The following is a 21,702-nucleotide window of genomic DNA, read 5'->3' as shown; positions in this document are numbered from 1 at the left end:
TAAATATTGAGGATATAGATGTTTACTACTTTTGTCTTTTAACCTCCTTACATACAGGGTTGATTTACTACCTTTACTGTGTATTTGCCTTTACCAATGAGCTTCTTCCTTTTGTAACTTTCACGTTTCTAGCTGTGGCCTTTTCTTTTTCATTTAGAGAAGTCCCTTTAGCATTTCCTGTAAAGCTGGTTTGGTGGTGCTGAACTCTTTCAGCTTTTGCTTGTCTGCAAAACTTGATCTATCAAATCTGAATAAAGCCTTGCCAGGTAGAGCATTCTTGGTTATAGGTTTTTCCCTTTCATTGTTTTGAATATATCATGCCACTCTGTTCTGGCCTGCAGAGTTTCTGCTGAAAAGGCAGCTGATAGCTTATGGGAGTTCCCTTGTAGTATGTAACTTGTAGATTTTCCCTCGATGCTTTTTTTTTTAAAACACTGATTCCTTCCTTCCTCCTTCTCTCCCTCCCTTCCTTCTAGTTTTTGGGGTTTTTTTTGACATTTTTATTGGAGTATAACTGCTTTACAATGGTATGTTAGTTTCTGCTTTATAACAAAGTGAATCAGTTATACATATACATATGTTCCCGTATCTCTTCCCTCTTGCATCTCCCTCCCTCACACCCTCCTTATCCCACCCCTCTAGGTGGTCACAAAGCACCGAGCTGATCTCCCTTCGGACGGCATGAGGGATCAGATCCCCCGCCAGGGATTGAACCCATGCCCCCTGCAGTGGAAGCACGGAGTCTTAAGCACTGGACTGCCAGGGAAGTCCCTCCCTTGATGCTTTTAATATTCTTTTATCTTTAATTTTTGTCATTTTAATTACAATGTGTCTTAGTGTGGTCCTCTTTGTGTTGATCCTGTTTGAGACTTTCTGCTTCCTGGACCTGGATGTCTGTTTCCTTTCTCAACTAAGGGAATTTTTTAGCTATTATGTCTTCACATATGATCTTTGCTCTTGTTCTCTCCCTTCTCCTTCTGGGACCCCTATAATGGGAATGTTAGTATGCCTGATGTTGTCCCAGAGATCTCTTTAAATTGTCTTCATCTCTTTTTATTCTTTTTTCTGTTCATCATTAGTGATTTCCACTCTGTTTTCCAGCTTGCTGACTCATCCTCCATATCATTTAATCTTCTGTTGATTCCTTCTAGTGCACTTTTCATTTTAGTTATTGTATCCTTCATCTCTGTTTGGTTCTTCTTTATATTTTCTAACTCTTTGTTAAAAACTTCTAACTTCTCATTCTGTTCATACAATCTCCTCCTGAGTTCTTTGAACATCTTTACGATCATTAACTTGAACGTTTTATCAGATATATTGCCTATCTCCACTTCACTTAGTTCTTCTGGGGTTTTATTTTGCTACTTTGTTTGGAACATATTCCTGTGTTACCTCATCTTGCCTAATGTGCTGTTTTTATTTCTGTGTATTTGGTAGATTGGTTACATTTCCTGACTTTGGAGAATTGGCCTTTCATAGGCCAATTCCTATGCATCTCAGAAGCACACTCCCCTCTGGTCACCAGAGCTATATGCTCTAGGGGTGCCCCCTATGTGGGCTGTGTGGGTCCTTCTGTTGTGGCAGGCTGAGTACTGTGGGAGGTCTGGTAGTGTGGCTGGCCCCCGGTCTGGTTGGTTGCCAGGTGCTGCTTAGCAGGGCCAGGTCATGAAGTGCTTGCTGCCGAGTCCCAGGCATCACAGGGCTAGTGCTGGCCCACTGGTGGGTGGAGCTAGGTTCTGGGATTGGTGGTCGTGGGGCTGAGGTTCCCAGATCTAGTGTCAGCCTCCTGGTGGGTGGGCTGGTTCTTGACATGGCTGGTTGTGGGTTCTGGGGTGTCCCAAAGCTGGTGCTGACTTGCTGGTGAGTTGGGCTAGATTCTGGAGCGGTTGGCTGAGGGGTCCAAGGTTTCTCTGAGCTGGTGTCAGCCTGCTGGTGGGTAACCTGGATCCTGGGGCTGCTGGATGAGGGGCCCAAGGTGTCACAGAGCTGGTGTTGGCCTGCTGGTGGGTGGGCTGGGTCCTGACATGGGCTGGGCTAAGGGGCTGCAGTGGTCCTGGGCCTGGTGTCTGCATGCTTGTGGAGGAAGCCAAGTCTTGGGGCTAGTGCTGGCCCGCTGCTGGGCGGAGCTGTGTCCCAGGATCTCTGGCTGCAGGCCCTGGGGGTCCCAGGGTTGGTAAGATGGTCTGCTGGTGGACGGGGCCCAGGCTGCAGCCCAGGTGATCATGGGGCTGATGCATCTCCACTGGTGGATGAGGCTGGTCCAGGGCCTAGCACTGGTGGGCAGGGTCATGTCCCAGGGTGACTGTGGGCTCAATGTGTCTGAAGACAGCAGGCCAGCTGGTGGGTGGGGCAGCATCTTCCCCCAGCTCGTTCTTTGGGCTGAGGTGTCCAGTACTGGTGCTGACAGGCTTGTGGGCAGGGCCAGGTCCTGGTGCTAATAAACTTGAAGGAGGATTCCAAAATGGCACTTGCCAGCACCAGTGTCCACGTGGTAGAAGCAGCTCCACAAAAATTTCTGCTGCAATTACTTATGTCCCCAGAGTGAGCTCCAGGTGCCTCCTGCCTCTTGGGGAGGCTCTCCAAGATCAGCAGGTGGATCTGACCCAGGCTCCTTTCGAATCACTGCTTCTGCCCTGGGTCCTGGCGTGTGTGAGATTTTGTGTGTGCCCCTTAAGGGCGGAGTCTCTATTTCCCACAGCCCTCTGGGTCTCCAGAAAGTAAGCCCCCGTGGCCTTCAAAGCCAAACATTCTGGGGGCTCATATTCCTGGAGTAGGACACCCAGGCCTGGGGAGCTTGATGTGGGGCTCAGGCCCTTTACTCCTTGAGAAAAGCCTCTGCAGTTGTAATCATCCTCCCGTTCATGAGTCACCTACCTGGGCATATGGGTCTTGACTATACCATGTCTCCGCCCTTCCTACCTGTCTCGTTGCTGTTCCTTCTTTAGTTGCAGAAGATCTTTTCTGCTGGTCTTCTGGTCTTTCTCATCAACAGTTACTCTGTAAATAGTTGTAATTTTGTGGCCCATGAGAGGAGGTGAGCTCAGGGTCTTCCTACTCTGCCATCCCGGCCCCTCCTCAGAGACCTCCTCCATTCACTTATCTAAAAGATACGTGAGAGCATATGATATTGCAAACCTTGTTGCAAGACACGTAGAAGATGTCTTTTTCTAAGATGCAAAAACAAAAAAAGTATTTGTCCTCAAAAGGTTTGCAACCTCTGGAGGTGAAAAACATAAAGTAACCCTAGTAAAAAGGAGTTATGTGTTATAATGTCATCAGACTGGTTTTATAGTACTTCATTCTTCATTATAGTACTTCTCACATTGCTTTGAAATTTGTCCACTTGTCTATCTTCTTTAGTAAAGTATGAACTGAAGGCAAGAACCGTATCTTATTCCTCTCTGTAGCCTACAGACCTAGATTAATGGGTAACCTAGAGGAGAAGCAATAACTATTTGTGTAAAATGAAAGACACTGATGAATAAATGAAGAAAATGGCTATGCAATTTAGAGGGCAAGGATCATGTCTGGCTGGGGTGATCGCATAGGGTGAAGTCATTTAAGTTGGATCTTAAAGGATTTAAAGGTGAGAGTCTGAGAAAGGGAATGGGAGCTGAACGAGGTAGAAAACAGGCAAAAGAAATATAGAGTTGAAAGGGAGATCAGAAGTCTAGTTTTAATATAACCTCCCATTAAATGTGGGCATTTCATCTGTCGTGATGCCGGTAAGTGGTTAAGTATCTCATAAAGCGTTCTATTTTGCTTCTTAGATAGTCTAGTTTGATTTGGACAATCTGCCCTAGAACTAGTTTTGATTCTTCTATAAATGAATTAATTTCAAAGTATTGAAGATTATGTAAAATTACTTGGCTTTTTAGGAAGTTAAATTATTTCTCTGACAGGTACTTTTTCCAGTATTTGCTGCTTATGTAATTTAACAAAATTAAATACTCAGGTTTTGGTATGGATCGCAATACCTTGTAACCTACACATAAGATTTTTTCTAAAAAATTGTGGTAAAGTACACATAACATAAAATTTACCATCTCAAGAATTTTTAAGGGTATAGTTTAGTGGCTTCAAGCACGCTCATATTGTTGTGCTACTATCACCACCATCCACTGGACTCTTTTCATACCAGAGATTTTTAAAACTTAAAAATATAAAATATTATTGCATGCAAAAAAGTCAGATACATTTTTAATAGAGCTATGTACATTTTAAACATGTGACAAAATTCAGACTGGAACTTAAAACCAATTTATTAATTAGACTGTGGGGCTTGGTATTTAATGGTGATTGCACGAACCATGGGCTTTATAAGTCAAAATCTAAGATCAAGATAAAAATCTTGCACATTTTTCTCTTAAAATGAGAGATAATTCAAAGTACTAAAAGTTCAGTTTTGCAAACCCAGAAAAGATAAGATTTCTGATAGTATAAAAAACTAGACACTCTCCTTTCACTGGATAAATCCTGTGGGAAGTCAAACAAGTGGTAAAGGATCAAACTTTAGCCTATTCCATGTCATCACAGGAGCACTTATTTCTTACCTGTGGGAGCCACCCTTGCCAGAAGAAATGGTCTCAGTTCATTTGGTGGTTCTATTTAACAGGGCAAAGTAAGAAGCAGTGGTATTTCCCAATCTCCTGCTAGGACTCCGTTAATTGAAAAGCAGTGCAAGGTAGAATTAGAACCCAGGGTTTTAGGATCTAAGCCCAGTTTTACTTCTAAGAAAAATATTTCTCTAAAATCATAATCCCGATACAATGGCTTCTTCAGTTCAGACTCTTCATCAGAACATTTATTTTTCTCAAACAGTGCCCTCTGCAGTTGATTTTGTTTTGAAGCTATTTCGGGAGCAGGTACTGAAGCTTGGGAAACAGTTTCAATGTGTTCTGTGTTGTCACTTCTATAACTTCCTCCACTGAGATCCCTTTCACCTGGGCAATATATTCTGCTGAAATGGAAATGTTTTGGGGCTCATTCCGTACCTGAGACAGACAAAGCAGACATTAATCAAACATGACACTAAAGGGAAGCAATCCTTGAAGACTGTAGATAAAAGAGATGAAAATTAGTTGGTAAAAACAACTGATGAGCACTTTTTTTTTTTTTTTTTTTTTTTAATGGGGGTGAGGCGAAGCTGAGGAAAAGGCCCTGAACCTCAGCTTGAAAGCTAAGGCTACAACATTAACTGTAAGTCTATCCTGCTCCTGAAAAGAGCCCTGGGGTATTACCGGTCGAGGTCCCAGCACCTAGCATATGAAGCAGTCTGCACAAAGTGGACACTTGGTGAGCTGCCTGACTGATGAATTAACTGTCCTTTGGCTTGTTCCTCAAGTGAGTGCTTGCAAAGGTCAAGCTCTGTAGCTTGGCCATTTCACCTCACAGGCTACGTTACCGTTTGACTCAAGTAATGCCATGGTGTCTGGAAGACTACATAGATTATGTAGTCATATTTCACTGATTCTAAGATGCATTTCTCCCTTATCTTAACATCTCTGAAATTGATATATATTTTACTGACATTCAGTGGCATGTGAAAGTATAATTGGTAGTGTTTTTTCCCTTAATGGTCACAAAACAGTGGTACATCTACAACCAGTGGCATTTAGATTTGATGAAATATATTATTATTGTTATTATTAAGTTATCTACTCAGGATGATAATGTTCAAAGGAATAAGATAACAAGGTTAAAAAATAACCTTGATAACGTAGCCTAAGAAAACAATGAAAAATGTGCACCAAGATTTAGGTTCAAGGACATTCATCATATTGTTTATAATATAGTTGACCCCTGAAAAACATGGTTTTGAACTGTGTGGGTCCACCTATACATGGATTTTTTTTCAATACATACTACAGTACTACACAATCCAAGCGTGGTTGAATCTGTGAATGCAGAACCACGAAAATGAGGGCTAAATCCGCAGATGCAAAACTGCAGACGTGAAGGGTGGACAGACATGTATTTTCCATGGTATGGGGCGGGGCTGGGAGTTGGGGAGGGTGTTGGTACCCCTAAGCACTTCTTGTTCAAGGGTCAACTGTACTGTGTTGGAAACAAATAACCTAAATGACAGTATCAAGTTAAATATATTGTGGCACATTCACACACTAAAATTTATATACTTATTAAACATGATGAGGAAAAGTATATTTATTGACATTTACATGTGTTCACCACATAAAAGCAAGTTATGAAATGTGTTGAGGCTAATCCTATTTTTATGAAAAAAATATTATGTGTACATATATGGACATAAAGAAGTGTGGAAGGACATAAGAACTTTCATTTATTTAGTGCTTGTTGTAGGTAAGGTTTTGTTCTAGGGTTTTCATGGAATTTCTCATTTAATCCTCAAAATAACTCTGTGAGATAGGTACTATTATTATTAGCATTCCTTTTTTACAGATAAGAAGGGATCCTAAACAGCAAGTAAGTAGCCCAGTTGAGGTTTAAACCTGTGCAAGCTGACATCAGAGTTTATGCTTTTAACCACTATACTATAGTGGTAACCTTTCAGTGGTAGATGGTTCTATTTTCTTATGATTTTCTGTGTTTTATATTTTTCTAGAACAAACACATTTTACCTAACAAAAAGCATATTCAGTTTTATTTTTTTTTATTTTTATTTTTTGGCCGTGCTGTGCGGCATGCAGGATCTTAGTTCCCCGACCAGGGATTGAACCCGTGTCTCCTGCAGTGGAAGTGCAGATTTCTAATCACTGGAATTCCTCAGTTTTAAAATTCATTTATTCAATAAATGTTTTTGAGTACCTACTATGTGCAAGGCACTATACCAGAAACCCACAATTTTTATCAAATCATCTAAATACAAACATAAAACTGAGTTATAAGAGCATTTGAAATTCATTTCTGTTTAGGGTGAAGAAACTAGGTCTTTTTCATCCTATTTCACACTAATCAGGAAGGCAATTTTGTACCATTCTGTCCTACGCTCAAACAAGAAAATAAATGTGGTTATAATCCTCTATTTTCTCATTCCTCTTCTATATTCTTCTAAGAGCTGATTTATAAAATTATGTAACTAATTGGACATTAATTAGCAAAATAATCATAATGTAATTACAAATAATCATAGTTTATTAACAATTACATCGCTACTGCTCCCAAACCTCCTACTCTCAAATGCCAGTCCTCTGAATCTGGGAGGCATGGAGACAGCTCTGATGGGCAGTCAGGGGCATTTAGTAAGCTACACAGTGGTAGGTGATTGTAACAGGCACTACTGTCTTCCTTTCAGATAATTATAATGGTAGCAATATTCAAAATATGATTCTTTGTGGCCTACAATAACAAAATGCACAGCAAAGATCAGATAAATAAATCTATGACTATATCAATACATGCTTGTACTGAAAGAAATTGAGGCTTATTTTAACATGCTAATTAAAAGAAGAAAAACATTTATTGAGCATCTACTATATACCAGACACACTAGGCACTTGCACATACATTACTTCATTTAATCCTCACTGTAATACTTCAAAGTATTTTACTATTATTTTACCCACATTTTATAAATGTAGAAACAGTTTCAGAGAGATTAAGGAACTTGCCCAAAGTTACACAGCTAGTGGGTATCAGAGACAGGATCTGAATCCAGGCCTTTCTGACTCTAGACACTAAGCTTTTTACTATACTGGTCTGGATTTCAATATTACATAAATTAGGACATGATCCATATCAAATAATATTCTTTGTAGCACAACAGCCATATTTACAAAAGACTTGAAATTAAGTCAATATAACCTTTCAACCTAGCATTAAAGTAGGATCCCATTGTATTTACACTGGAATGAGAAACACAGCTAAACTGAAAATAGTTCAAGTAAAAGATACAATCTAAATAATGTAGAAATTAGAAAATCATTTACCTTTTTTTCTGGCCCTAGTGCAGGTGAATCTGTTTCCAAGCAAATCGAAGTTAAAGGCAATTGTTTCACAAGTTTCTGCTTCTTAGAGAAAAGAGAAAGCTAGTAAGTTTAATACATGAGAAGTAAAGATTAAATAAGGAGCATTAAACCCACATGTCAATGTATACCACTCTGCAAGAATCTAAAATTCATACTTTAATATTCAATTAATAAATGTTCACTACGTTCTCATCATTCTACATTAATGGTTAGATTTAAGAAGAAACATTCTTTGCCAAAAATTATCCGAAGCCTCTAGGAACCCAAAGAGTAGTAACCAAGAGCAAAAAAATGAGGTAACATCCAGCAAGGACCCCAACATCTGATATCATATGCCTACTGAAAGATCCAAGGAAGAGCGACTTACCTGGTGGCATAGTGGTTAAGAATCCACCTGCCAATGCAGGGGACACGGGTTCGAGCCCTGGTCTGGGAAGATCCCACATGCCATGGAGAAACTAAGCCCATGAGCCACAACTACTAAAGCCTGCACTCTAGAGCCCACGAGCCACAACTACTGAGCCCACCTGCCACAACTACTGAAGCCCACGTACCTAGAGCCCCTGCTCTGCAACAAGAGAAGCCACCCAATGAGAAGTCCATGCACCACAATGAAGAGTAGCCCCCGCTCGCCACAACTAGAGAAAGCCCATGTGCAGCAATGAAGACCCAACACAGCCAAAGATAAATAAATAAATTAGATAAATAAATTGAATAAATAAATAAATAAAAATAAATAAGAAATTTCTCCACAAATGATAAAAGTAGGAAAAAAAAAAAAAGTAATCATGGACTATCAATTAACATGACCTAATTGACATTTCTAGAACTTTCCACCTGAAACTGTATATAAGGCCCAGTGTCCCTGTATTTTGAAGTAAATGCTTTTGCTTCAAGTCTCCCAGGCCTCCCCTGGGTCTCAAAAGGCTGGTTCAAGAAATAGTGATTAGGGGCCTCCCTGGTGGCGCAGTGGTTGAGAGTCCGCCTGCCGATGCAGGGGATACGGGTTCGTGCCCCGGTCTGGGAGGATCCCATATGCCGCGGAGCGGCTGGGCCCGTGAGCCATGGCCGCTGGGCCTGTGCATCCGGAGCCTGTGCTCCACAACGGGAGAGGCCACAACAGTGAGAGGCCCGCATACCGCAAAAAGAAAAAAAAAAAAAAAAAGAAATAAAAAAGAAATAGTGATTAGGAAATGTGAAGATGTAGGAGCAATGAATAGCTGTTGGGTCAGAAAACTGGTAACAACTTAGACTATGAATTTGCCACATAGCGGAGTCACCAAATTCCCAGTTCCCTGAAAGTTATAGATAGAGGCCTGACACACACTCCTAAGCGGTTTTTACAGGAAGCAGACCCCCACCAGATGGAAACTGCGGACCTCAAGCATGTAGACCCCAGACCAGCTGAAACCAGAAGATTGATGATGCTTAAAACTTCACCATGAGGGCCTCCCTGGTGGCGCAGTGGTTAAGAGTCCGCCTGCCGACGCAGGGGATACGGGTTCGTGCCCCGGTCTGGGAGGATCCCATATGCCGCGGAGCGGCTGGGCCCGTGAGCCATGGCTGCTGGGCCTGCGCATCCGGAGCCTGTGCTCCGCAACGGGAGAGGCCACAACAGTGAGAGGCCCGCGTACTGCAAAAAGAAAAAAAAAAAAAAACTTCACCATGATGCCAATCAATACGAGAACTGAGCACAAGCTGCTCACATACCCTGCAGCCTCCTCCCTCACACTGCCTTTAAAATCCCTTTTCTGAAAGCTATCAGAAGTTCAGGTCTTTTGAGTATGAGCTGCCCAATTTTCTGTGAGTGGAAGTTTATTTTTTTGTGTGAGTGGAAGTTTATTTTGATGATATCCAATGTATCTATTTTTCCTTTGGTTGCTTGTGCCTTTGGTGTCATAGCTAAGAAACCACTGCCTGATCCAAGGTCACAAAGATTTAGATCTGTTTTCTTCTAAGAGTTTTCTAATTTTAGCTCTTATACTTAGGTCTTTGATCCACTTTTGAGTTACTTTTTTTTTTTTTTTGCGGTACGCGGGCCTCTCACTGTTGTGGCCTCTCCCGTCGCGGAGCACAGGCTCCGGATGCGCAGGCTCAGCGGCCATGGCTCACGGGCCCAGCCGCTCCGCGGCATGTGGGATCTTCCCGGACCGGGGCATGAACCCGCGTCCCGTGCATCGGCAGGCGGACTCTCAACCACTGTGCCACCAGGGAAGCCCTTGAGTTACTCTTTATATGAGGTAAGGACCTAGGATTAATTTTTGCAATGAAACCAGAATAGTATCACAAGTATATAATAAAAGTTCATATTTTAAAGTATATTCCACAAAGTATAAAATGAGGTTTAATGAAAGAATTTACCTGTCCACTTCTTATGATAGAAGGAGGAATTGAGAAGAAGTACCCAGCTTTTACTCCTTCCATGGCTACAGATGGCCGACCATCAAATGCATGCAGCAACACTTTGTCAGCACCTCTCAAAAATTAAAGATAAATCACAGTTCCATTTTATTTCCTTAATGAGAGGTTTTCCCACTAATCAAATTGAACAACACAGATGTTAAGTAAATGTCGGTCACTATAAGGTTCTATGATTTCTAGAGAGTAGATAAACATATAGTGTTCAACCAGTAGAATAAAAATATCGTAAATTCTTAATCTTCAGAATAAAATTAATAAATACAATTGAGCAATTATTTAAACTTCCTATACCATCAAACCTTCTCCAAATCTTCAGAATAAAATTAATAAATACAATTTAAGCAATTATTTAAACTTCTTATACCATCAAACCTTCTCCAAAAGTTTCTGAACTGTCAAATTATTGTTCCTAATAGGTTTTTAAGCAAATTGTCCTTAAGAAGGATGCTAGTGAAAGAAGAAATGAGGAAATAAATGACTCACAAATTCAACACTCAGAGTTAGTTTCACAAAAACCATCTCCAGTTCTTAAAGGATGGCGGCTCAGCCTGCACAAAAATCATGTTCTCGGTGAATCCAGGGGACTCAGTACTCACCAGTGAGAAATACAGTGCTTTCTAGTTGCAGGCAATTATGTTTACTTCACTATTTGACACTGCTGGTAGGTGTGACATTTAGTGGTTTACTACCGTGAGTTATGAAATCAAATTAGTGGGTCACGACTGGCCAGTGTGTGCTTATATATTTGTGTGCATAAACACACGCACACACACATATCTATACACACATACATACAGATGTACTGCTTCTTGAACTTTTGTCAGTTTTCTGTATATGTATATACTGAGTTTCGAAATAAAGTCAGTGCCAAAAACGGTATGTATGTGTATGTATCAAGTTTCAAAATAAAGTATATTTCTTATCGTGGACAGCACTTTAAAAATTTGAAAAGTAATCCTATGAGAAGTATTTTTTCTTTAGGAACAACTGGTGAAGATGACACTGCATTTTATATAAGATGGCCACAATCTGTATAATACCATTTTCTAAAGCAGCAGCCATAAAACATGCAAAACAGTAACTCAATGTGATCACCCTTCTTTGCTTTGTTTTTTCCTCTCTCACATAAGCTGATTAAAACGTTGGAGCTGCTAATTTTCAAAGTAAGGCATTAAAATTACTTGATCCAATTTTTCATTTGCTTTATCCTGGCCTGATAAACATCATAATCACACTGAAAACCTTGTTAATAGTAGGCTGACTTGCAAAACCATCTTAGTAGATTTCCATCTCTACCCTTGACCCATTCCCTTCCCTTTAAGAAATCAAGTAAAGCATGGCTTGTTCTATTGAGAATATGGACTGGAATTGTCAAACTTAAACATTAGGTACATTTTTCTCAGGAACCTAAATACCTTGCTCATTTAAGAGGCTGATGGTGGGTCTTCCAGCTGAACGTGAGTGAACATTTCTGGTAAACAACAAAAAAATTCCTTTTGAGTACTTAATATGAAATTATTATTTTTGTTATATTAAAGCAATTCAGAGAAAAAGAAAAGTAGAGCTCAATTTCAGGAGAATCATTACTTAATTTGCTCTGTAACTATTAATATAGAAAGATAATTAACCTACAAAGGCAAATTTAGTCTTTTGGCTAATTGGACCTGTCTGATTAGGACTTGTCTTTGCTCTTCCTTCTGTTCATCAGTGCCAGCAATTTTGGGGGAGAAATCTAGTCCAACCTATAACAGAAAAATAAAACAGAATTACATGTTTATGGTTTAATGAATCCCAAAAGACATAGTATGGAGCAGTACAGTCCAAGAGAAATATAATGGGAGCCACACACATAAACCACATACACAACCTTACAGTTTCCAGTAGCTACATTAAAAACACTAACAAGAAACAGGTGAAATTAATTTAATAATATATTTAATCCACTATATCTAAAATATTATCAATATTATCATATAGTCATATTATTATATCAACACATAATCAATAAAAAATTATTGAGTTATTTTACTTCTTTTTTTGAGGTACTGAGACTTTGAAATCCTCAGTGCATTTTATCCTGATAGCACATCTCAACTTGGGCCAGTCACATTTCAAGTGCTCAACAGCTGCATGTGGTAACCACACTGGATAGTGAAGATTATAAATGACTGCTTCCCTTGATTCTATTCTGGCATGCATCGTGGTAACCTAGATTCTGAATGTAAGTGCTATTCTTATTTTTTATCTTTAATTATAAGTGGAATTACCAAGTGATGTTTCACAGCTGTAAATTATTTAATAAAAAATGTTCTTTAATTATAAACTCTAACTTAGTTAAAGTATGCTTGTATATACTATTTTAACTAACCAGAGAGATAATCCTATGTAAGCAAAAGGAAAAAAAGAGGAAAGTATATTGAAATGGTAATAGTTTTCTTTCATTAACATAAGCCCATGGGGAGGCTTCTATTGTTTTATCCCTAAGCACTCTTGCTTATTGAGGGAGTACTGACAAATTATTATTCAGCTGAACAGGGTGAACATAATTAATCCAATTCTGTTATAATCACCAATACTGAATTAAGGACTATTTTCATCTATCACATGAACGTCTGGATTAGAAATCATTTGATCAGCTAGTGGGTATTTACCTCTCCAATTGCCAACAATCGATCCTTATAATTCTCGATAATGGGCAAAGCTACATCCAAATCCTGGGATGAAAAAAAAAGTAAATTTATTAAAATAGAAGAAGGCAATTTTATAGGTTTTGTATAAACACCTATTATATGCCAGGTACTATGCTATACTGGGTCCTTTACATAGTCAATACCTTTTAACCAGTTGAAGAACTAAGAATGTAATCCTTCTATAATGGTGAGTACTTCTGTCTGGAAATTTGAGTACAAACATCCCACAACCATTTATTTTACAAGAACATGACTTCCTTTTTAAAAAAATATTTATTTATTTATTTATTATTTGGCTGCGCCAGGTCATAGTTGCGGCATACAGGATCTTCGCTGCTGTGTGCGGGATCTTCATTGCGGCATGCAGGATCTTTTAGTTGTGGCATGCGGAATCTTTAGTGGCGGCAGGCAAACTCTTAGTTGTGGCATGTGGGATCTAGTTCCTTGACCAGGGATTGAACCCGGGCCCCCTGCATTGGGAGTGCAGAGTCTTAGCCACTGGACCACTAGGGAAGTCCCAAGAACGTGACTTCTTACGAAGATTCCCACTAAAACCCTTCCTTCTGTTTAGGAGGCATTTCCTGGCATTTAGGAGGAGTGAACTGGACTTCCTGGAATAGCTGAGCAAGAGAGAAGAAAGCCACCAAGTGGTCACCTTTGTGAGTTTTTGGGAGTGCACTGCTATGTTCTTCTCTTAGGGTACTGATGGCTTGTGAATTTTTAATAGTGATAATCCCATACATCCTTTGCACTATTTTCACTAATTTCTTTTGTCTTTATAGTCCTGTGTAGCCTATTTTTGTCCTAAAGGTTCAACAATATACATACTAAATATCACAAATATGTTGTTTGCCAACTATTGAAGTAACTGTGTACTGTTAGTTTCCATGATATTACTATTTCCACTTAAAGAGAATTCCCCTTGTGAGGGATCCCTTTAAGACAAGGGAAAGACAAATACATGGAAAATTTGCTTCTAGATATTTTAAACTACTTTGAGGATTTTAGTCTCAGAATATGTAAATTCAAGGTACTTCTAGTGAGGATAATCAGAACAAGGGAGAATTAAGAAAAGGGAGGTAAACTATATGGTAGAGGAAGAAGAGGAGATTTTATAATTATACCTCAAGAGAGAGAAAAGAAGATGAGGAAGGGTAAATCAAGGCCTCAGACATTCCAGTAGACTCAATGAAGAAGAATTAATGTTGTCAGGTGGAGCTAAGAGTATATAACCCTAAATACCAGAGATGATGTCTTGCAATAGCTGAGTAGGCCAAAGTGTCAGGCAAAGATCTTCCATATCAAACATCCAAACTACTGTGTGTCTGTGGGACCTCAAAGGGACTGGAGAAGTTGGAGAGATTACTCAGGAAATGTTTGACACTTAGAAAGTCTTCAGTCAGAAAGAAATTACACATTTGGATGAAGACCAGATACAGGGAAAAAATGCTTCTTGGAATATGTATTATCTATAAAAAGAAGCAAAATAAATTTACAATGAGACTGTTCCAATTCCTCATGAAATATTTTGGAAGTTTCTGGCAAGTCAGGTATAATAATAGAAATTAATATAATTCATATCGCAGATTCAATATGTATAAATGTATGTGTGATCTTTATCATTTTAATAGATGTAAAAATATTTATAAGGACATTCATAGGTCTAAAACTGACTTCAGTTCTATTTATAAAGTCTCAAGTTCTTTAACAGCTAATGGTTCTATTGTGGGGTTTTAAAATATCCTATACCTCTATACCCTATGACTGGGAATACTACAACTAAATAATTATTCACGATTTACAAACGAGGAAATTGAGACTTGGCAAAGTTAAGTGCCACAGATCACAGAAGCCAGTTGGCCAAGACTCTCTGACTTCAAAGCCCATGTTGTTTCCACTATGCTATTGAAAGAAGAAAGGAGAGAGAAGGAAGGATGGAAGAAAGAAGGGCAAAGGGGAGGGAGGAGAGATTTATTCTGAATGATTTCAAATAATTAGAATTGATTTTTTTATTAAAGAAAATGTTTAGTTTTCAGAACCTTTAGAACAGGGGTCAGGAGTGTAACCGAAATGAGTGAAGTGGGTTAAGTAGGGACAAGAGCCAACTGGACAGCACATGCCCTGCCTGGAGGGGGCGGTAGCTTGTAGACAGTGAATTGTGATTCCCCAGGGTATCCCAGGGGCTTAAACTCTGCCTGGTAATAATATTTATTGAATATGCTGAAAGATTTGTGTGATGCTAGGCAATTTTCATTTTATAAACCAAGGCAATTTAATGAATACTTACTATAGTACATACCTACCTTTGTACCCCATGGTAGGAGCTTGTAATCTAACCACGATGGGAAAACCTAACTACTGTGGGACTACAAGCACACTAAGAACAAAACTGCTTAACTCTGGTCTTTTCCAGAGGGCTATCTTGAGATTTGCTGAGTTCCTGTCTGCTTTGAGAATCTAGATTTACCTGTATATTGTTGGTATTTTATTTAGTTTTGTAAGTTAAATAGTCCTATCAGTTTTACATTCATTCCAAAAACATGCCAAATCCACTCACTTCTCTTCATCTCCACTGCTACCACTCTGGTCCAATCCACCATTGTTTCTCACATGGACTATTCCAACAGTCTTTTAACTATTCTCCCTTCTTCCTTTTTTGCCCTCTTCAAAATCGATTCTTCACACCATTGCCAAGGGTATCTTTTCAAAACAGAAATCACATCTTGTCACTCCCTACTTTAAATCCCCCACTGATGTAAACTACAATCCAACAAGGACCTGTATGAGGTGATTGGGGATCCCTGCCCAATCCCTCTGACCTCACTATTCCTTCCTCTTCCATCTAGTCACATCAGTCCTCTTTCTACTTCTTGACCACAGCAAACTTGTAACTAGCTTAGGACCTTTATGCTTCATTGTTTCCTTTGTCTTCAACACTCTGACCCCTCTCTTTGCATGGCCAACTGCATTCAGGTTGCAGTTCAAACGTCACCTCCTCAGAGAGGCCTTCCCTGACTACATAATCTAAAAACCAGCATCCACAATCCCCATCACATAATCTTGTTTCATTGCCTTTAAAGCACTTAGTTCACGTATCTCATTGTTGACTGTCTTCCCCAATCCAGAATCTGGCTTCTGTGAGAAGGATTTTCTATAGTGCTTAGAACAGTGTTCGAAATATAGTACATGCTCACTAAACACTTGTTGACTGACTACTGAAATGAAGGACTATTAGTATAAATCTCTACATAAATGAAAGAAATACTGTCCTGCTATCATCCCCAACATTTTGGGAATTGCAACTCTCTGGCAATTTAGCTAATTTTATCATATCAACAACTCAGGAAATCTACAGGATAAGTATTTATTTTTACCTGAAGTGAATTAAAAGTCATTTTGTTCCAAAATAAGTAGAACTACCTCGGGTACCCCAATGTAGGAATACAGATTTATTATTATAAAAAATGATAGTCTTCATATCTTAATTTATTCATAGATAACAAAAAGTCTCTACTTCTTCAACATGGGGCTTTCAATCTCATTATGTAATAAAGCACTCAGGAAACTGTGCATCTCCCTGATGCTAGTCAGGAGACAAGTCTGAAATATATGACATATTGACTACTGTGAGTCAGTGAGATCTTGTGGGTAGGAGTTTTTTTAGAGAAGGTGTAAAAGTAATGCAGTTTAACAGATCAAGAGCACTCCTATAGGGCTAGTTCAATGTTCACAGAAGACACTATGTACTTGAACTCATCTGTTCCCTTATAGTACCGCATCTATGAATTTGTATCTTTCTTTTTCTGGATATTTTATCACTTTTATTGCCAAAGCAATATGACAACATGATTAAAAAATATGAAAACAAGGTGCTTATAACTCTACCAGACTATCACAACGAGTATAGTTTCTGTACTTTTCTCTCTAGTCTTTTCCTTATAGAATATATTTTTACATGGATGTCACAGTGAATAAACCATTTGGTATCCTGCTTCTCTCCCTACACTATACTGTAAACATTTTCCATGTTGCTACATAAACCTTATAGTACACACTTTCTATAGTTATACTTAACATTGTAGCATTATATTTAACACTGTATAAGTTAACTAGTTATTTCCTAACCTCTAGGCTGTTTCCACTTTTTCTCTATTTCAAGTAACTGCTGCAACAAACATCTTTGTGAAAGAAGATAGAATTTCTTTCTTTTGGATTATTGCCTTATAATATTAATTTGAAAGAGGAGGAGTACTGAGTCAAAAGATGTTATGATTTTTTTTATGGTTCTTGTTTTATAAGACTGTTACCTTTAACGTGACACTTCTTTGGTCTTTTGGTGAAACTCCCTGAACTGGGTGAACACCCAAGCATGGCAGGACAAATCCATTATACCTAAAAATGTAGAACGAATTAAGAAAACAGAATATTAGACTAGGAGACAAAGCTACTCTGAAGAACAAGTAGGAAAGAATTTTTTTAGGGCTATGTTAATGTGATTGTTTTTCTTCTCATTCTCTTTAAAAATTGATGATCTTTGATATTATAAATATGACATCATAAATGCATCCTTATTAGCAACTCTTTCTAATTCTTAATGAGAAGTAACACCTTTCTGAAAGCTGCATAATCTTTTCAAATTCTCCTGAATGTTCAGCAACCACCACAAGAGCCATAACATTGGCCTGCAACAAAAATGAATAGAATAGTTAGAGTCTCAAACAATATACATCCAATATAATTAAATAAAAATTTAAAGTTTTCTGTGCTTTTAGTTATCCTTGCTCAACTCACACTCCATCAATATAATCATAATAGCTATCACTGAGTAGTTACTATGTTTCAGGTATTATGTTCGGTGAATATAAATATTACCCCCCATTTAATCTACATACTCCTATGACATAGGCATTGCTGTAATCCACTATATGGATCAAGAGACAGAGCTTTGGATGGAGTCAAATAACTTGCCCAAGATCACTAGCCCTGTGTAACTCCAAACCCCATACTCCTAATTAAGCTGCCACAGTGAAAGATGGCTGTATGTAAAAATGGCAACCATTTCTGACTATCATTTTTGGGGAAGACCACAAAATGCTAGCTTCATAAACACTTCCAAAGATTAATAATTTTTTTCCCACACAAATCAAACTGTTTCAGAAAACTTTTATAATTTCTCCAAGATCTCCAGAATAATGTTAATTCAAGAACTGAAAGATGGACCAATTTGTTCCATATTGCTGGTAAGCATGGTGGCTGTGGGAATGTGTTTTGGATTCAGACTATCTTGTCTACATCACTTACTAATGGTGTGTCTTTGGACAAGTTAATCTCTAGGCCTTATTTTCCTTATCTATAAAATGGGTAATGGTTGGCTATAAAATAGTAGCTTCCTCAGAAGCTTGCTGTGAAACATTAAATGAGATAATGTACAGGATGGGTTTAGCTCAGTGCCTGGCACATAGTAAACAATAAATGCTGCTTATTATTAACTTATTATTATTGAAGTAACAACAACATAGTATAACTAAATTTCAAGCTGCTTTAGGTCAAAATTAGGAGGAAAATAAAAACAACCAATAAAAGGGCAATTATAGGTATTGGCTTACTTTCTTGGCTCTCTCCAACACATCATCCAGATCCTAAAATAAACATAAGTAATCATAATCATTTTAGATGGATAAGTAAGTGTCCTTTGGCTGTGTATAGCAATGTAGCTGAGGCACCATAAAGAATGACAATGATGGCAAGGAACAGCGTGGTGGAATGTGAAGAGCCTATGCTGACCCTACCTCCCATTTACTCTCTCAGTAAAATGTGGCTTCTGTTCCCACTCTACTAAAACAGAAACTGTTTTTGTCAAATATAAAGGACACTTCTCTGTCCTCCTACTCTACCCCTCAGCAGCATTAGAAACTCCTCACTTGTCCACTCCTTCCTTTTTGAAATATTTCCCACTCTTGGCTTCTGCAAATACTCCTCTCTAGCTGGCTGCTACTTTTCAGTCTCCTTGACTGGCTCTCTCTTCTCTGTCTGACTTCAGAACCCTATGCTTCTCTCTCTGACTCACCTTAAGTACTCTTATTACTATGCTCATTATGCTAATGAGTCCCCAGTTTTTATCTCCAGCCTACAGCTCTCTCCTGAACCCAAGATTCACATTTTATTTATTTTATTTTTATTTTTTAGCGGTACGCGGGCCTCTCTCACTGTTGTGGCCTCTCTCGTTGCGGAGCACAGGCTCCGGACGTGCAGGCTCAGCGGCCATGGCTCACGGGCCCAGCCGCTCCGCGGCAGGTGGGATCTTCCAGGACAGGGGCACGAACCCGTGTCCCCTGCATCCGCAGGCGGACTCTCAAGCACTGCGCCACCAGGGTAGCCCCAAGATTCACATTTTAAAATGACCATATGACATCTCCACTTGGATGGGTATTAGGTTTCAACATGTGCGGAACATAACTATTTTCTCCTCAACAAACCTATTCTTTCTGCCTGCCCTCTCCAACCTCAGTTTTCCCTCATCTCAGCACCACCACCTCTCTACAGCATCCTCAAGTTCTCCCTTTCCCTCTCTTTCCACATCCAATTCCTCCCAGCATGTACTACAGATTCTATCTCTAAAACATACCTTGAATCCATCTGCTTCTCTCAAACTCCCCTGCAACCACTATCTTTAGTCTAAATACTGCAAAAGCTTCCAAGCTGGTCTTCTAGCTTCTATTCCTGTTCTCTTCTGTCCATTAGCCACACATCAGCAAAATGGTTTTTAAATGGATTATCAGATCTTGTCTCTCTCCTTAAAAAGCAAAGCCCTTTACTGGATCCCCATTGTGCTTCTAATGAAATGCAAACTCCTGACTCACTAATCCTCTGCAAACCTCTTCGGTCTTGTTTTACGCGTCTCTCATTTTAGCTCATCAGGCTCCACCCAGCCTTTCGGTAGCTTGAACGTCCAAATTCTGTCTTGTCTGGAGGCCTGCAACCCGCCTGCTTTCCTCACCACCATGCACTCACCGCTTTGTCTTTCCAGCACCAATTTAAGCTTCACCTCTTGAGAGATTTTCCCCCTAAAATAGACCCCGCTCTTCTTTATTATTAGCCTCTAGTTTCCAATGTAGCGGGTAAAACACTTTGAAATTACGTGTGTGTGTGCGCGCTTGCTGGTTTTTGTTTGCTTCGCTCCCCTGAGGAACTGGAGCACGCGGCGTGCGGGAGTGAGCCCGAGTTTCGCGGACGGCGTCCTGGGGTAAGCGGATTCTCTGCCCGGAGCTGTGAGGCTGGTAGGATAAACAGCGGGCCAAGGCGGGGTAGGGGGAAGGCCTCCAGTAGCCAGTAGCAGCAAATAAAAGCCAAGTGGAGATAGAGGATATGGATATTCGGGATGAGAAAGAAAAATCAGTGTGAGTGAGATTAAACAGGGAGTAAGGAGCAAGTCGCACAGGACCACAGACAGGGGCCTGGGAGGATTTGGGGCTTCGCCCTAAGGGAGGAGAACAAGGATAGCCTGAACGGAAAGAATGGGGGCCTCCCTGCTCCCACGGGCCCGACCTCGCCCTCACATACGCGGTCAAAGTCCGGGGCGGAGAGGTGGCAGTGACAGTCCACCAGCCCTACGCCCACCGCCCCCATCGCCGCAGCCACTGAATCCCTCGACTTGCCCGCGGAACGCTGCTGCTGCGGGCCGAGTTTCCGGCCGGACGTCTGCTCCTTCTTCCCGGGGAACCCGCTCTTCCGCTCCCAGAGTTCCCGCCCACAATTCAAGTTGGAAAAATGGAGGGGGTTCGTGAGTCGGTGGCGCTTTCTGCTTCGCGGGACGTGGAGAGCGCGGCCGGGACAGACGATGGGGCTTCGGTTCTTGCCACCTCCCGAAAAGACTTCCGGGTGCGCTGCACCTCGAAGCGGGCCGTGACGGAAATGCTAGAACTGTGCGGCCGCTTTGTGCAAAAGCTGGGGGACGCGCTGCCAGAGGAGATTCGGCAGCCCGTGCTGCGAGATGCGCAGTGGGTACGGGCCCAGTCTTGTCTTATCACCCCCTCTCTCCACACCCCAGGTCTCAGTGGTCAGAAAGAGCGCACGCCAGGCTTCGGCAGAGTTAACGGTGCCCCACGCTTGGTTAGAAGCAGCCTGGGACACGGGAGGGAACGAAGTAGATGCTGGAGGCAGCTGGGTATTGTTAATTACTTAGACCAGTGCTGTCCGACAGAAAAATACTAGGAGAGCCATGTATGTAACTTGAAATTAAAAGTAAGAAAAAATAGGTGAAATTAATTTTAATAACATTTATTTAACCATGTCCAAGATATCGTTTTAACTTGTAATAATTAAAAAATGAATGAGATAGTTAAATGAACGAGATAGTTTATATTCTTTTGTTCATACTAAGCTTTTCAAATCTGTCTTAAACTTACAGCTCATCTCCTTTCCTACTAGCCACATTTTAAGGCCTCAGCAGCCATAAAGTGGCTAGTTGCTCCCCTGTTGGGCGGTAGACAAGAGACTCTGAGAAATTCTCCAGGAGAGGGTAATCCTGGAAGTCAGTGACCAGGCTAGCTTTTGGTCTTTCCTTTTGTTTGTTTTAGAACATCTTGTAAAGAGAGCGAGAACTTTTTTCCTACAAGTCTAAATTAGATAAGGAAGCTGTTTTGCTT

General features: G+C 40.2%; 2 protein-coding genes across 5 annotated transcripts in view; one reads left to right on the top strand and one right to left on the bottom strand.

The window, feature by feature from the left end:
* Positions 1–4,703: 4,703 nt before the first annotated feature.
* Positions 4,704–20,921, bottom strand: TATDN3 (TatD DNase domain containing 3). 3 transcript variants are annotated; one of them, XM_060091102.1, is made up of 10 exons: positions 20,618–20,921; positions 18,664–18,696; positions 17,666–17,739; positions 17,365–17,449; positions 13,019–13,081; positions 12,000–12,109; positions 11,783–11,838; positions 10,308–10,420; positions 7,908–7,988; positions 4,704–4,994 (listed from the first exon to the last, which is right to left on the bottom strand). In XM_060091102.1, exons 1-10 carry the CDS (start codon positions 20,681–20,683, stop codon positions 4,851–4,853), a joined length of 825 nt encoding a protein of 274 aa, XP_059947085.1. In that variant the 5' UTR covers positions 20,684–20,921; the 3' UTR covers positions 4,704–4,850. The 3 variants fall into 3 exon arrangements, with proteins under 3 accessions (XP_059947085.1, XP_059947086.1, XP_059947087.1); XM_060091103.1 differs by having other exon boundaries at positions 7,908–7,985; positions 20,618–20,920; XM_060091104.1 differs by having other exon boundaries at positions 20,713–20,920.
* NSL1 (NSL1 component of MIS12 kinetochore complex) overlaps positions 20,336–21,702 on the top strand; it is a 55,834-nt gene continuing 54,467 nt past the window's right edge. The window contains exon 1 of one of the 2 annotated variants that reach the window (XM_060091101.1): positions 20,336–21,058. In XM_060091101.1, the coding sequence (XP_059947084.1) occupies positions 20,825–21,058 (234 nt within the window). In that variant the 5' untranslated portion in view covers positions 20,336–20,824. The remainder of the gene's footprint in view (positions 21,059–21,702) is intronic. The other variant, XM_060091100.1, reaches the window with a different exon arrangement.

This window comes from Mesoplodon densirostris, chromosome 2, assembly GCF_025265405.1.
Source record: "Mesoplodon densirostris isolate mMesDen1 chromosome 2, mMesDen1 primary haplotype, whole genome shotgun sequence".
In the NCBI taxonomy this organism is placed as follows: domain Eukaryota; kingdom Metazoa; phylum Chordata; class Mammalia; order Artiodactyla; family Ziphiidae; genus Mesoplodon; species Mesoplodon densirostris.
Note: the sequence above shows the minus strand (reverse complement) of the source record. Positions and strands in the feature narration are given on the sequence as shown.